Below are 15,226 nucleotides of genomic sequence, written 5' to 3' on the forward strand. Positions count from 1 at the left end.
TGATAGGGACACCTGCTCTATGGGGGCACTCTAATGGGGATACATGCTCTCTGATGGGGACACTCGATGTAAAAGGGCACTCTGATAGGAACACCTGCTTTATGGGGGCACTCTGATGGCCATAACTGATGTAAAGGGGCACTCTGATGGGGACACCTGCCCTCTGATTGGGACACTCTGATGAGGACACCTGTTCTATGGGGGTCACTCTGATGGGGACACCTGTTCTCTAATGGGGACACCTGCTCTATGGGAGCACTCTGATGGGCACACCTGCTGTAAAGAGGAATTCTGATGGGGACACCTGCTGTCTGATGGGGACACTCTGATGGGCACACCTGATGTAATGGTCACCAGGACAAAACCAGTGGAGCAATCTCTCCAGTGGGACACAGACTTCAATAAAAATATAAAATTCCTGAAGCGTTGGATTATCTGATGTATGTTTTAGAGCCACTGGGTTTTTTTTTTTTTGTGTACCAACTTGAGCCACTGGGTTTTATAGTATATTAAAGTAGACTAGCAGCTCTATTTTTCTTAGGACTATTGCAGATAGTGAGACATGAATACGGGTCAAAGCACAGAAGCATCACTCCACTTGTAAAAGTCTACAATAAGATTTTAATTGTAATCGCCGAGGAAAAGCCAATGTGTCTTGAGGGCTTCCTCTTCTCCAGGGCTGAATAAGATCAAAAGAATGTAATCTGGACCAGACAGCAGTATCAGAAGGAAGAGTAATTAATCCTAATCTTGTTGGAACCTTTCATCTTACTTTCGGCAGAAATAAAAATCCAACAAAAAACCCAGAAAATGCAACCAAAAAATTTCACCTAATCCTCTCCCCAAACCTTGAAGTGAGGTACCATCTGATCACTGATGAAAAGATGAATTCCAGGCAGGGTATATTTTTCCATAGTTACATTGGTGCAGCTTGAACTAATGTAACGATGTATGTACTGTACCAGACGGATGTCCCTGCAAGCTGGAAGTCACTGAAGTAAACAGAACTACTCCAATGATCTCCACTTGGGTCCTGCGCTGAGCGGTCAGCCCAATGTATTGTGACTACAGAAGGTCGGCCACTCTGCCACAGGAAATACGCTCTCTCGTGCTACGATTAATGCTTTCTAGTCTAAACGCGTTAGCTAGGCCATAGACGAGTCGAAAACTGACTGTTCTGTCGATTGAAAAACGAAAATGGTACATACGATTGTGCCATCATCTATTTGATTTTTCGAAACAAAAAATCCAGCATGTTGGATCAGGCACATTCAAATGAGACACGGAACTCGTGTGTGGCAGCTGGCACACTAATGATGCGAAAAACTAACAACCAAGAATTTTAGTTCAATTTTTGACTCGTCTATGGCCTGCTTTAGTCAGTTTGTGCTGTACTCACAATGTATCCAATAAAGATTTGCAGTTACTGATGACACGGGGTAGCCGGCTTTATCTTACTCTATGGGCCATTATGTAAGTGCGGTGACACGCTGATTCACTGGTAATACCAACTCCTTGGGATCTGTACGGCTAAGTATCTATCCATGGTGTTTTATTATCATTCAGAGAATGCTTTGCATGTTCTGAATGTATGCAAAGCGTTCTCTGATTAGACAAAGTGGAGAGTGTGATGTCAACTCCTCGCCTCGCCACCTCCTCCATTCAGAGAATGCTTTGCGTTCAATGGTGCCCATGCCGAGCAGCCAACCTCCTGTGTGCCAAATGCAGCAGGGAAGACACTTGGTGCGGGAAGTAAAAGTAAGTGAAGATCACAGAAGTAGTGGTGTAGTAGTGGTGTAGTAGTGGTGTAGTAGTGGTACATACTCCAGTGATTTTCAGATTCCAGGGGCATCGGCCAGGCATGGTATATACATAATTACATTGCTGGACCAATGTCACTATATATATAATATCCATAGCTGAAATTCATTTTTACATTTTCCTCTAGAACCAATTATACTCTCTTGCTCAATGTTTCATGTACCTTAATAAACTTTCTCCATATTATATGAACAACAAAAAATGTTACCGAGCGATGACAAATGTGTCAAACGTTTGGTGCCAATAGGAGCTGAAGTGATACATTCCACCATATGAAATTAACCCGCCCCGATCATCGAATTATGTGAAAGAAAATGTATGAACATCCATCAGGCTGGAATTCGGAAAAGGTTAAAATATATTAAGTAAAAAAAGTGATACTTTGTGGCAGAGGGAGACATTCTCCAGCACACTTCGGACTCGCCATGCGATTTGACAGTTCCAAAATTGCAAGACAAGTCGCACCCCACGCAGGGTGGGGGGCGTGTCAGGACAAATCTGATCACTGGAGAAGAGCAGGCTGAGTTCCCAGCACAACTAGAGAACAGAACACGGCATGCTCTTCTGCTTAGTGTGGTCAGTTTTTAATAGGAAAGCAGAAGGGCTGGCATGAACACCAGGGACTTCACACAAAGGAAGTAATACAAAGAGAACAGGAGACTTTCTCTTACAAGTAAATGGTATAGGATCAGGAATATGAAATGATGGGTTTGCATACCAGTTCCCACCCAGGCCAATTCTAACATTTCTCCCCTACATCAGTATTTTTTTTGCGAGAAAATTGCTCAGAACCCCAAACATTCTATATATTTTTTAATTAGAGACCCTAGAGAATAAAACAGCGGTCATTGCAATTTTTTATGTAACACGGTATTCGCACAGCAAATTTTCAAATGCGATTTAACCTCTTCAGCCCCGGAAGATTTTACCCCCTTCCTGACCAGAGCACTTTTTTTTACAATTCGGCACTGCGTCGCTTTAACTGACAATTGCGCGGTCGCAAGACGTTGCACCAAAAAACAAAATTGACGTCGATTTTTTTCCCACAAATAGAGCATTATTTTGGTGGTATTTGATCGCCTCTGCGATTTAAATTTTTTGCGCTATAAACAAAAAAAGAGCGTCAATTTTGAAAAAAAACGCAATATTTATTTACTTTTTGCTATTATAAATATCCCCCCTAAAAAACAAAAACAAAAAAAAACCTGCAATAAGCTTATATTGATTGGTTTGCGCAAAATTTATAGTGTCTACAAAATATGGGATGGCATTTTTATTATTTTTTTATTAGTAATGGCAGCGATTTTTATTGTGACTGCGACATTGCAGCGGACAGATGGGACACTTTTGAAACTACTTTGGGACCATTGTCATTTATACAGCGATCAGTGCTATAAAAATGTACTGCTTACTTACTGGCAGTGAAGGGGTTAACCACTAGGGGGTGATGAAGGGGTTAAGTGTGTCCTAGGGAGTGATTCTAACTGTGGGGGGGAGGGGCTACAACACACATGACAGCGATCACTGCTCCCGATGACAGGGAGCGGTGATCTCTGTCCTGTCACTAGGAAAAACAGGGAAATGCTTTGTTTACAAAAAGCATATCCTCGTTCTACCTCTCCATGACACGATCACGGGCACCCGGCGGACATCGAGTCCGCGGGACCCGCTGTCACAGTGACGGAGAACATGCCCGCAGCGCTGCTTCTTAAAGGGGATGTACCTGTACGCACATTTGCCCACCAGAGCCATTCTGCCGACGTAAATCGGTGTGCGTTGGTTCAGGAAGCAGTTGAAAAAGAAAAAAAATAGACTTTAATGAATTTTAATGCAAAAAACACAATATATATTGTGTTTGGGTGGGGGGAATTTGTGCTGGGAGAAGAGATTTCAGTGGGGGGGGATGTGTACCAGGAGGGGAAATTGCAGGGGTAGAGGATTGTTTTCGATTTGTGCGCGGAGGATTTGTGTAAAGAGAGTATTTGAGCTGGAAGGGGGGTTGGGGGGCTGGGGGGGGGGTCAGAGATTTGTGCTGGGATGGGCGACTTCAGCAGGGGGGTGGATTTGTCCTGGGAGGAGGAGGAATTTATTCTTGGGGGGTGAGCATGCAGATTAGTGCTCAGTTTTATTTTGGTGGGGGGGGGGGGATTTTTGCTGCCATATAATGCTCATACATCTTGGGGGGGGGGGGGACACAGCCAGTGGGTTTTTTTCATGTCCCGAATCCCTCGACCACACTTTCCACAAGTAATTTTCCATTTCCTGAACCTCAACACCTTCCAATCAGCAAAAAGAGAGGGGACTTGCCATAAGGCTTGGATAGATTTTACAGAGTACCTACAGTACGATCGAAGGTGCTCGCTCTCTGGTCTCGGGATTACTGTACATTGTTAAGTCATAGAAGATACACTGCTACAGGGCGGCCGTTCTGTGCAGAATCACGTATATATTACATATGAATCACGTATATATACATGTGATTCGGCAACTTCCACTTAGGAGGCGCACGCGCGTGCCACCGGCGCACGTGCGCGCCACTTCTGCTTGTGATTACTAACAACAGAAGCTGATCTGCGGGTGCCAGGCAATGGATGTCCTCCGGCATCCAATGATAATCGGGAAGAGACACAGGACACAGGACAGGGGGGAGGTGATGGATTTTGTGTTTCGGCAAAAGCAAGGATTGAAAATCCATCACTTCCCTTCGTAAAAGTACCACACAAACTGGCTAGGCGCACATTTAACCCTTTGATCACCCTCATGTTAACCCCCTTCGCAGCCAATGTCATTAGTACAGCGACAGTGTATATTATTTTAGCACTGATTAGTGTCACTGGTTCCCCACGTAGTGTCATAATGTCAGTTAGTGTCTGATTGTCCGCAGCGCTATAAGTCGCTGATTGCCGCTATTACTAGTATAAAAATTTATAAATTAATACAAATTCCAGTATATATCCCATAGTTTTTAGACGCTGTAACTTTTGTGCAAACCAATCAATATACTCTTACTGGGATTTTTTTTTTTACCAAAAATATGTAGCAGAATACATATTAGTACAATATGTATTCTGCTACATATTTTTGGTAAAAAAAAAAAATCATGTGCCCACAATGCCACGATTTAAAGAGGACGTACCCATACCCCTTTTATTTGCCCGGCCGTGCCATTGTGCCGACGTACATCGTCGTGCGCTGGTCGGCTAGTGGTTAAAGTTCCAGAGGTTTAGGGAAAAAAACCTTTGGGGAATATCCCGTGAATTTTGAAGACTTTTCGAGCAAATTGAAGATTTTTCGAGCGACCAACACCAGGTTTAAACCACTTGACCTCTGGAAGATTTACCCCCACCCCCCTTCATGACCAGGCCATTTTTTTTTTTTCTTTTTGGCACTGCGTTACTTTAACTGACTATTGTGCAGTCATGCGAAGTTCTACCGAAATAAAATGTATGTCATTTATTTCCCAACAAATAGAGCTTTTTTTCTTTTTTTTTTTTGGTGGTATTTGATCACCTCTGCATTTTTTATTTATTTTTTGCTCTATAAACAAAAATAGATCGGCAAATTAAAACAAAAAAAAAAACAATATTTTTTTACTTTTTGCTATAAAACATATGCTTAAAAAAGTAAAAAAAAAAAAAAAAATTCTTCATAATTTGATTATTTGTTTCTTCTTTATATGTTGTATAATTTAATTTCTTTGTTTTTAGAGGCCCCTGAACTTGAAGTGCCCTGGGCCCCCCCCCAAGGTCTAACTCCAGCACTGATGGTCTTGAGAAATAAATGGCAGTTCTTCTGCAGATGGATACAGCCAAGTCAAGTGTCACCCTTCAAGAGAACCTGTCACTAGTAGTTTTATTTTTATAATCTTTATTTATATAGAACATAAATTGCAGAAAAGAGCACACATCAAAGTCACTAGTCGATATTGAAGGAAACGGTGGGGGTCAAGACAAATAAATGTCAGTTAAACCCAAGTGAAGTGTCATCTTTCAAGACTACCTATCACTAATAGGTATTGAAGAAAACGGTGGTGGTCAAGAGGAATGGATGTCAGTTAGAACCAAGTAAAATGTCATCTTTCAAGAGAATATGTCACTAGTAGTCTTTTTTTTTTAATAATCTTTATTTATATTGAACAAAAATTTTGAGAAAAGGAAAAAAAGAGCACACATGAAAGTCACTAGTAGATATTAAAGGAAACTGTGGTGGTCAAGAAAAATAAATGTCAGTCAGAAGAACCAAGTAAAGTGTCATCTGTCAAGATAACCTTTCTCTAGTAGATATTGAGAGAAACGGTGGTGGTCAAGAGGAATAATGTCAGTTAGAACCAATTAACGTGTAATTTTCAAGAGAACCTGTCACTAGTAGGTATTGAAGAAAAGAGTGGTGGTCAAAAAGAATAAATATGAGTTAGAACCAAGTAAAATGTAATTTTTAAGAGAACCTGTCACTAGTAGGTATTGCAAGAAACGGTGGTGGTCAAAACAGAATAAATATCCATTAGAATCAGTTAAAGTGTAATTCTCAAGAGAACCTGTTACTAGTAGGTATAGAAGGAAACGATGGTGGTCAAAAGGAATAAATGTCAGTTAGAACCAAGTAAAGTGTAATTTTGAAGAGAACTTGTCACTAGAAGGTATTGAAAGAAACGGTGGTGGTCAACAGGAATAAATGTCAGTTAGAACCAAGTAAAGTGTAATTTTCAAGAGAACCTGTCACTAGTAGGTATAGAAGGAAACTGTGGTGGTCAAAAGGAATAAATGTCAGTTGGAACCAAGTAAAGTGTAATTTTGAAGAGAACCTGTCACTAGTAGGTATTGAAGGAAAGAGTGGTGGTCAAAAGGAATAAATGTAAGTTAGAACCAAGTAAAGTGTAATTTTTTAAGAGAATCTGTCACTAGTATGTATTGAAAGAAACAGTGGTGGTCAAAAGGGAATAAATATCCATTAGAACCAATTAAAATGTTATTTTCAAGAGAACCTGTCACTAGTAGGTATTGAAGGAAAGAGTGGTGGTAACAAGGGATAGATGTCCGTTAGAACCAAGTAAAGTGTCATCTTTCAATAGAACCTGTCACTAGTATGTATTGAAAGAAACTGTGGTGGTCAAGAGGAAAAAATGTCAGTTATGCCGTGTACACCAGACTTTCCGGCAAACTAGGTGCGACAGTCTTCCCGACGGACTTATGGCAGACTTCAAACGGACTTTCCGAATGAACGGACTTGGACACACCAAAGTCTGACGCATTCAAACGTGATGATGTACGACCGGACTAGAATAAGGAAGTTCATAGCCAGTAGCCAATAGCTGCCCTAGCGTCGGTTTTCATCCGTTGGACTAGAATACAGATGAACTGATTTTTTTACCGGACTCGAGTCCGTCGGAAAGATTTGGGACATGATCTAAATCAAAAAATCTGTCTGATTTTTCAACAGCAAAGGTCCGATGAAGCCCACACATGATCGAATTGTCCAACGGATTCGTTCCGTCTGAACTTTGCTGTCAGAAAGTCCAGTCGTGTACACGGCATTAGAACCATGTAAAGTGTCATCTTTCAAGAGAACCTGTCACTAGTAGGTATTGAAGGAAATGAAGGTGGTCACTGAGGAATCGTGTATCTCTATGATGTCATCACTTTCTGCACAGCTGAATGGAGGTTGGCCAACACAATATGGTTGCCTCCATTTTTTTTTTACAGATACACATTTCGGAAGTCATTTTACTTCTTTAAGCTTGATTTGTAAGAGCACATGTTGGAGCTAGTGACCTTATTAGTGAGTAAGCTGGTTCAGTAACGTCATCACTTCCTGAATGGAGCTCAGCCATACCCTGGAGCTGGGGACACCACTGGGGGATCAGGCTTCCTTGTGATGTCACCACTTTCTGAACAAATGGAAATGGAATGTGGTCAATGCAAAATGGTTGCCACTCTTTTTTTAATAATACACTTTTCTGCAGCCATTTTGTTTCCTTAAGCTTTAGACATAAGAGTGCATGCCAATGCTGGTAACGCTATTAATGGGTCCGCTGGTTCAGTCACACCATCACTTACTGAACTAACGAAGCTTGACCAAGCCTTGAAGCTGGGGACACCACTGAGAAATCATGCATCACTGTAATGTCATCACTATCTGGACAACTGATAGGTTGAATAGAGGTTGGCCAAAACAAAATGGCTGCTCTCATTTTTCGTAAGAGTACACGCCGGGCCTTGTAGCTGAGGACTTCACTAAAAGGAATTATGTTTCCTTCTGATGTCATCACATTCTGGCCAGATGATAAACTGAACAGAGGTCCATTATTAATAAGTCAACTGGTTCTTTATGCATCCCTGTGATGTCATCATTTTCTGTAGAGCTGATAGGCAGAATGGAGCTCGGTCAAGCCTTGTAGCTGAGGACATCACTAAAGCAATCATGCGTCTTTGTGATGTCATCACCTTCTGGACAACACAAAATGGCTGCCTAAATTTTTTTGTTAGAATACAGGCTGATGCTAGTAACCTTATTAAAGAGTCAGCTGGTCCAGTCACACCATAACTTGGTCAAGATGGGGATATTGTTGAGAAAGTATATGTCCCTGTGATTTAATCACTTTCTGGAGGGCTGATAAACCAAATGGAGCTCATGCCTTGTAGTTGAGGATACCACTGAGAAATCATGCATCTCCTTGATGTAATTATTTTCTAAAGAGCCGATAGGCAAAATGTAGCTCAGTAAAGCATGCACTTGGGGACATCACTAAAGGAATTACACTTCCTTGTGATGTCATCAATGTCTGGTTAACTAATAGAGGTTGGCCAACACAAAATAACCGCCTCCATTTTTGTTGTTAGCGTAGATACCCATGATAGCAATGTTATTAATGAGTCAGCTGGTTCACTAACACTATCATTTACTGAAAGGGTGGAGCTTGGTCAAGCCATATAGCTGGGAACACCAATGAGAAAGTACACATCTCTGTGATATCATCACTTTCTGTATAGCTGATAGGCTGAATAAAGTTTGGCCAACACAAAATAACTGCCTCCATTTTTCATACAAGTATATGCCAACACTAGTGAAATTAGTAATAAGTCAGCTGGTTCATTGAAACCATCCCTTCCTGAACAAATGGAGCTTGGTCAAGCCTAGTACCCGGGACACCACTGAGTAATCGTGCATATATTGATGTCATAACTTTCTGAACAGCTGAAAGGATTAATAGAGGATGGGAAGATTATGCTAGTAATGTTACTAATGAGTCAGCTGGTTCATTGACACCATCACTTCCTGAAGGAATGGAGCTAGGTCAAGCCAGGTAGGTGGGAACATCACTGAGAAAGTATAAATCTCTGTGATGTCATCACTTTCTGGACAATTGATAAGACGAATGGAGGTTGGTTAACACAAAACGTCCGCCTCCATTTTTCATAAGAGTACATACCGATGCTAGTAAAGTTACTAATGTGTCAGCTGGTTCAGTGACACCATCACTTCCTGAATGAATGAACCTCGGTCAAGCCTTGTAGCTGCAGACATCACTGTTATGTCATCACTTTCTGGAGAGCAGAGAAGACCGAATGGAATTTGGCCAACACAAAATGACTGCCTCCATTTTTTGTAAGAGTATATGTCAATACTAGTAACATTATCAATTAGTCAGCTGGTTTGTTGATCCATCACTTACTGAACGAAGGTCGCTCGGCCAAGCCTTGTAGCTGGGAGAATCACTGTGATGTCATAACTTTCTGAAGAGCTGATAGGCCGAATGCAATTTGGCCAACACAAAATTACATCCTAAATTTTTGTAAGAGTACATATCACAGCTAGTAACGTTATCAATAAATCAGCTAGTTCATTGACACCATCACTTCCTGGATGGATGGAGCTCAGCCAAGGCTTGTAGCTGCAGACATCACTGTGATATCATCACTTTCTGAAGAGCTGATAGGCCGAATGGAATTTGGCCAGCACAAAATGACTGCCTCCATTTTTGTAAGAGTACACGTCGATGCTAGTGACGTTATCATTTAGTCAGCTGGTTTATTGACACCATCACTTACTGAGTGAAGGTTGCTCGGCCAAGCCTTGTAGCTGAGAGTGTCACTGTGATGTCATAGCTTTCTGAAGAACTGATAGGCCGAATGGAATTTGGCCAACACAAAATGACATCCTACATTTTTGTAAGAGTACATATCACAGCTAGCAACGTTATCAATGAGTCAGCTAGTTCATTGACACCATCACTTCCTGGACGGATGGAGCCCAGCCGAGCCTTGTAGCTGCAGACATCACTGTGATGTCATCACTTTCTGAAGAGCTGATAGGCCGATTGGAATTTGGCCAACACAAAATGACTGCCTCCAGAGTCGATGCTAGTGACGTTATCAATGAGTCGGCTTGTTTATTGACACCCTCACTTCCTGAACTAATGGAGCTTGACCAAGCCTTGTTGCCGGGAGTGTCTCTAAAGGAATCACACCTCCTTGTGATGTCATCACTCTCTGGAGAGCCGATAGGCCCAAAAAGAGAGAACAGGGACACAAAATGGAGGTCTTTGCTCCCTCCACACTTTAAAATAACTCTACTCCTGAGAACGCAGATAAGAGTTTAAAAAGTCATAAACCCCCCCCCCCCTCAACAATATGGAAGCCAAGTCATCTCAGGTTCACTTTACAGCCATCATTTTGTTCCATCCAACACTGCCTGCCAGCATTCCACTAGAACCAATGACATCACTACATAAATAAGACCCCCTTGGTGATGTCATTCCTTTCCAGGGAGCGGATAGGCCGAATGGAGGCTGGCAACACAAAATGGCTTCTGGCATGCTGGCCAGGTACACCTGTTTCCTAGCCCCCCCTTTCCTAGCACAGTGTCTATTTCTGTCCCCCCCCCCCAACACACACACACACTTCTCTTCTCACCTCGAAAAGGAGAGAGAACTGGGCGGAGGTGACACTTCCAAACACAACCATCATAATGTGACAGAGGGGAGCGCAGGAGCGAGGGGAGGAAAATGACTGAGCAATATAGACACCAACGAGCAGGCTGATTGAATTATCTCCCGCAGAGACGTGACAGAAGGGCGGCATTCTACCAGATAACCTAACTCTAGGGGGGGGGGGCCCCGGGGAGACAAGCTCGTTACACCGTCTGCTCCTCATGTACACAGGCATTCTTTAACCCCCTCTGCGCCGCGCAGGCCTGTGGCGCATCCTATACCACCCCCCCATCCCCATCCCCCCCCAGCCAACCCCGACAGCCACATGCGTCCATCCGCGTAGAAAAACCCGAGACATGCAACCACAGCCCAGCGATCTATCTTAAGCATAAATCTATAGAGAACGTCGCCTTATCCGTGCCCATCGCACATTCTATATATCGGCACAGTAACCAGCAAACCATACGGCACAAACAAAGACAAAAGAGGAAGCCGAAGGGCCCCCTTTTTTTTTTTTCCCCCTCTACGTACGCAGGCAATAAAGACACTGCACCTATACGTGATACATACACATCTATACAATACATACACACCTATATATTTATATGAGTACATGCCTAAAAAAAAAAATCAGCACGCCTTGCCTCCGATGCTCAATGACACACATGCAAAAAAATTCCAGAATGCCTATTTGCATTAAAATTCCTATGCAGCAGCAGAAAATTTAATGCAAAGCAACGATCAATTTTTTTTTTTTGCACGTGTGGCGGAATTAACCCAAGCTCCCGTGAAATGAAGATGTATGTGTGTTTCCTTTTTTTATTTTTATGGTTAATGGGGTGTGCATGTGTAATGTATAGACGGGCGCGCAGAGTCTGCACCTACATGCATGTAGCATTGCAGCAAAACGAACGGTTTTCCCCTCTAGTCCCCCCCCTCACCTTGTACGGTAGCCAGGAGAAGCAGAGGGGAGAGGATCCGGGAGATGGGGCTGACACCAGACATCCTGCCCTCCGGATTTTACCCCAAGGCAGGGGCAGAGTGTGCGAGGGATGCTGTGTATCCAGGGAGACCAGAGCCCCAGCTGCTCGAAAAAAGGATGCCGAGACGATCAGAGCCACATCCACCGCCTTGTGTCTTATGGGAAAGGTGCAACCTTCTCCCACCTACGAGAGATGAAGCCTCCCCCCACCCTCCCTCTCTTGTCCCCTATGGGGGGGATCCAGATGAAGGGCTAAAGGGATGCTCTGATGAAGTGGATGCTGCTGCTGATGCTGATGCTGCTGCTTGCCTGCTTGGTGGGCTCTGACAGCTGAAGGTGATGCTTCGCCCAGGGGCTGAATCAATATGAGTTTTAGGAGGGGAGAGGCGTGTGGTGGGGGATGGACAGGAAGCGTGCAGACAGATGGGACCCCAGCTCAGCCTTGTCCCCTCTGGGGATAGGGACTGGGGGATTAACCCTTTGTCCTATTTAATCTATTATCTGATGCGTGTTCACACCTTTAAAGAGGAACGCCCTCCGTGTAATCACGTCTTATGGCATTTTTCATGCACACGGGCGTTTTTTTTTTACCTTTCTTTTTTTTTTCGTTTGTTTGTGTTCATGCCTGTGATAAGCTTGCAAGACTTACACTACTTTTAGAGGCGTAAACGCAGTGTGGGTTCACCGGTGGCGTACAGCTGCATTTAACACTTGTAAACCACAACATGCCTTTATGTGATAGCCGGGTGAACGCACCCCACATGCAAACATATTTTATGGTCATGAATTTTAACCTTGAATAACATTTTTTTTTTTTGTTAGATTTTAATAGGATTTTTTAAAATAACTGTTGATAATATATGTTATATTTATGTTTTTAATATGATACATTTTATATATACTTATTATATATATATATATATATATATATATATATATATATATATATATATATATATATATATATATATATATATATATATATATATATATTATAGTAATATGATATATTATATATATTATATATATAAATTATATTTATTTTTTAATGTGATACATTTTATATATACTTCAATTTTTTTTAGATATATATATAGTATAGTAATATGATATATTTTATATATTCTTGATATATATATCAAGAATATATATCATATTACTATAATATATATCTAAAACAATTATAATAAGTATATATAAAATGCATTATGTTAAAAAAAAGTATATAAAATATATCATATGACATATAATATATATTTTCATCTATCATATTACTATAATATTTACATATATATATATATATATATATATATATATATATATATATATATATATATAATTATAATTATATATAATAAAATATATCATGTGACATATAATATATATATATATATATTTTTTTTTTTATATATATATATACAAATTATATATATATAATTTTTTCTTTTAGATTTTAACTTTGTTGATATATATATATATGTATGGAATAGGTGTATATAAAATACATATAAAATATATTGTATAACTATAATGTATATACATACAGTATATACATTTATTTATTTATTTTAAATTTTATAGTTATCGATATAACACTGACAATTTATGCTGTGCTTTACATACTGTACATTCACACCAGTCCCTGCCCCGAAGGAGCTTACAATCTAAAGGTGGCCATACACCCTTTGTTTTTTTTGTTTGTTTTTTTAAATCCAATCGATCTGAACGTTGGAATGTGCAAAATCACTTCCCTTCCGACCAATTTAGACTCAGGCTGGGTTCACACTGCTGCGGGGGGAGATCCGGATGTGATTCGCACAGCAAATCACATCCGATCTCCGTAGCACTGCGAGTTCAGCCATACAGATAGTATGGCTGAACTCGCAGCTGTCCCGCAGCAAACTCGCACAGGACCCTTTTTTGGGTCCGCAACGGAATCGGATCGCATGGGGGTTCACACCATGCGATCCGATTCCTGTGCGAGTCGGCAGATCGCACTGCGATATGCCGACGGATCTGGGGGTGTCATTAACATAACATTGACACCCCCAGCCGTCCGCATAGGGCAGTGTGAACTGCCGGCGGGAGGTATGCGATGCGGGAAAACGCCGCGGATTCGCGGCGTTCCCGCATCGCAATAGTGTGAACCTAGCCTTAATCACGATCTCGATCAGCCAGAGCGAAAATGATCAATCGTTTGGCCTCGATCGGCAGCACTGAGATACTTTGTTTATGGATAGGACTGTATGTCAATCGATCAGATTATTAGATTGCTTGGTGGAAACAGAGATTCGATTGATAATCCACGATTGTGAGTTACGATCTTACCTTAAAGCAGTTGTAAACCACGGCTGTTTAAAAAAAAAAAAAACATCTGTAAGACAATGGATAATGTGCTAGTATGCATCACACTTCAGAGCGCCATGTGATTATTTCAGTAAAAAAAAAAAATCTAAAAAATTAATTCTAATAAACATTTAGAATGTGTGATTATTAGTTGGCGTATTATTATTATTATTATTATTGTAGTACTTTATAATTTGTATTAATCTTTATCTTTGTCCATGAATTGAATATGTGTTGCTGCTGGTTTATCTGTTATATTTGTTTTGTGAGGTTGGTTTTGATTTATTTTTCATTTTAAAATTGGCTTTTTTTTGTTATTATGTAGATGTTTTGTTATAAATGGAAAAATCTATCTTTTTAGGCATGTTTGCCATATAATGCTGTGTATAAATTTTCATGTCGCACAATTTGCACTTGGGGTATACACCCCTGTTGCTGAACTCTACGCTAATAAATTGTATTAATACAATATAATACTCTCTTTCTGAATTTTTGCTTATACTATTTTGCTGCCTGAAAACCCAACTTTTTTGGGGGAACCTTCCTATATCATACCATTCGGGGTTAACAGCCTTTATATATCTCTCTATATACGTACCTTTCCTTTGCTCCTTTTCTTTAGAAAAAAGAAGTATACTAAAAAAAAAAAGAATGTGTGAATAGAGGCAGTGTACTTTTCAACTATACCACAGTTTCACAAAACTCTACAGAGGCCTTGGACTCCTCCCTCTGTTCCTTCTACATATTAGGCAAGGCTCTGAGGAAGAAGGTCAAGCGTCAGCCAGCAGTGACCCCTGTAATCTCCTCTGCTACGATTGGGAGTCTGCTATCACCTCGAACAGTTGCTATCTTCTGGAGACTATTTGTATTATGAGTTTTTTTTTAGTTTACACGTTTGTTTGTAGTTTTCCATCTTACTTTTAAATAAAATATTTATCTAGAGCAAGGGTTTCCAAACTGCAGCCCGAGGGCCGGATATGGCCCTTCGCTAGCCTTCATCTGGCCCTTGGGGCACTATTGCTTCCAATGATATGAGGCACTATTCCTCCCAACAACAGGCAGGGCCATTTTTAAGGCAGGGCAAAAGGGGCAGCTGCCCTGGGCCCTGTCATTGTTGTGGGGCCCAAAGCAGATACCCCATACTTGCCAAC

The 15,226-nt window shown here is 41.0% G+C and overlaps 1 protein-coding gene across 1 annotated transcript in view; it reads right to left on the reverse strand.

Annotated features, from left to right (window-relative positions):
* SEZ6L2 (seizure related 6 homolog like 2) overlaps window positions 1–12,125 on the reverse strand; it is a 79,995-nt gene extending 67,870 nt beyond the window's left edge. Inside the window, exon 1 of the mRNA XM_077447365.1 lies at window positions 11,689–12,125. Coding sequence (XP_077303491.1) covers window positions 11,689–11,752 — 64 coding nt within the window. The 5' untranslated portion in view covers window positions 11,753–12,125. The remainder of the gene's footprint in view (window positions 1–11,688) is intronic.
* Window positions 12,126–15,226: the final 3,101 nt, after the last annotated feature.

The sequence above is a fragment of the Lithobates pipiens genome, unplaced genomic scaffold, assembly GCF_037356315.1.
Source record: "Lithobates pipiens isolate NorthernLeopardFrog02 unplaced genomic scaffold, aLitPip1_a1.2 Scaffold_22, whole genome shotgun sequence".
NCBI lineage: Eukaryota > Metazoa > Chordata > Amphibia > Anura > Ranidae > Lithobates > Lithobates pipiens.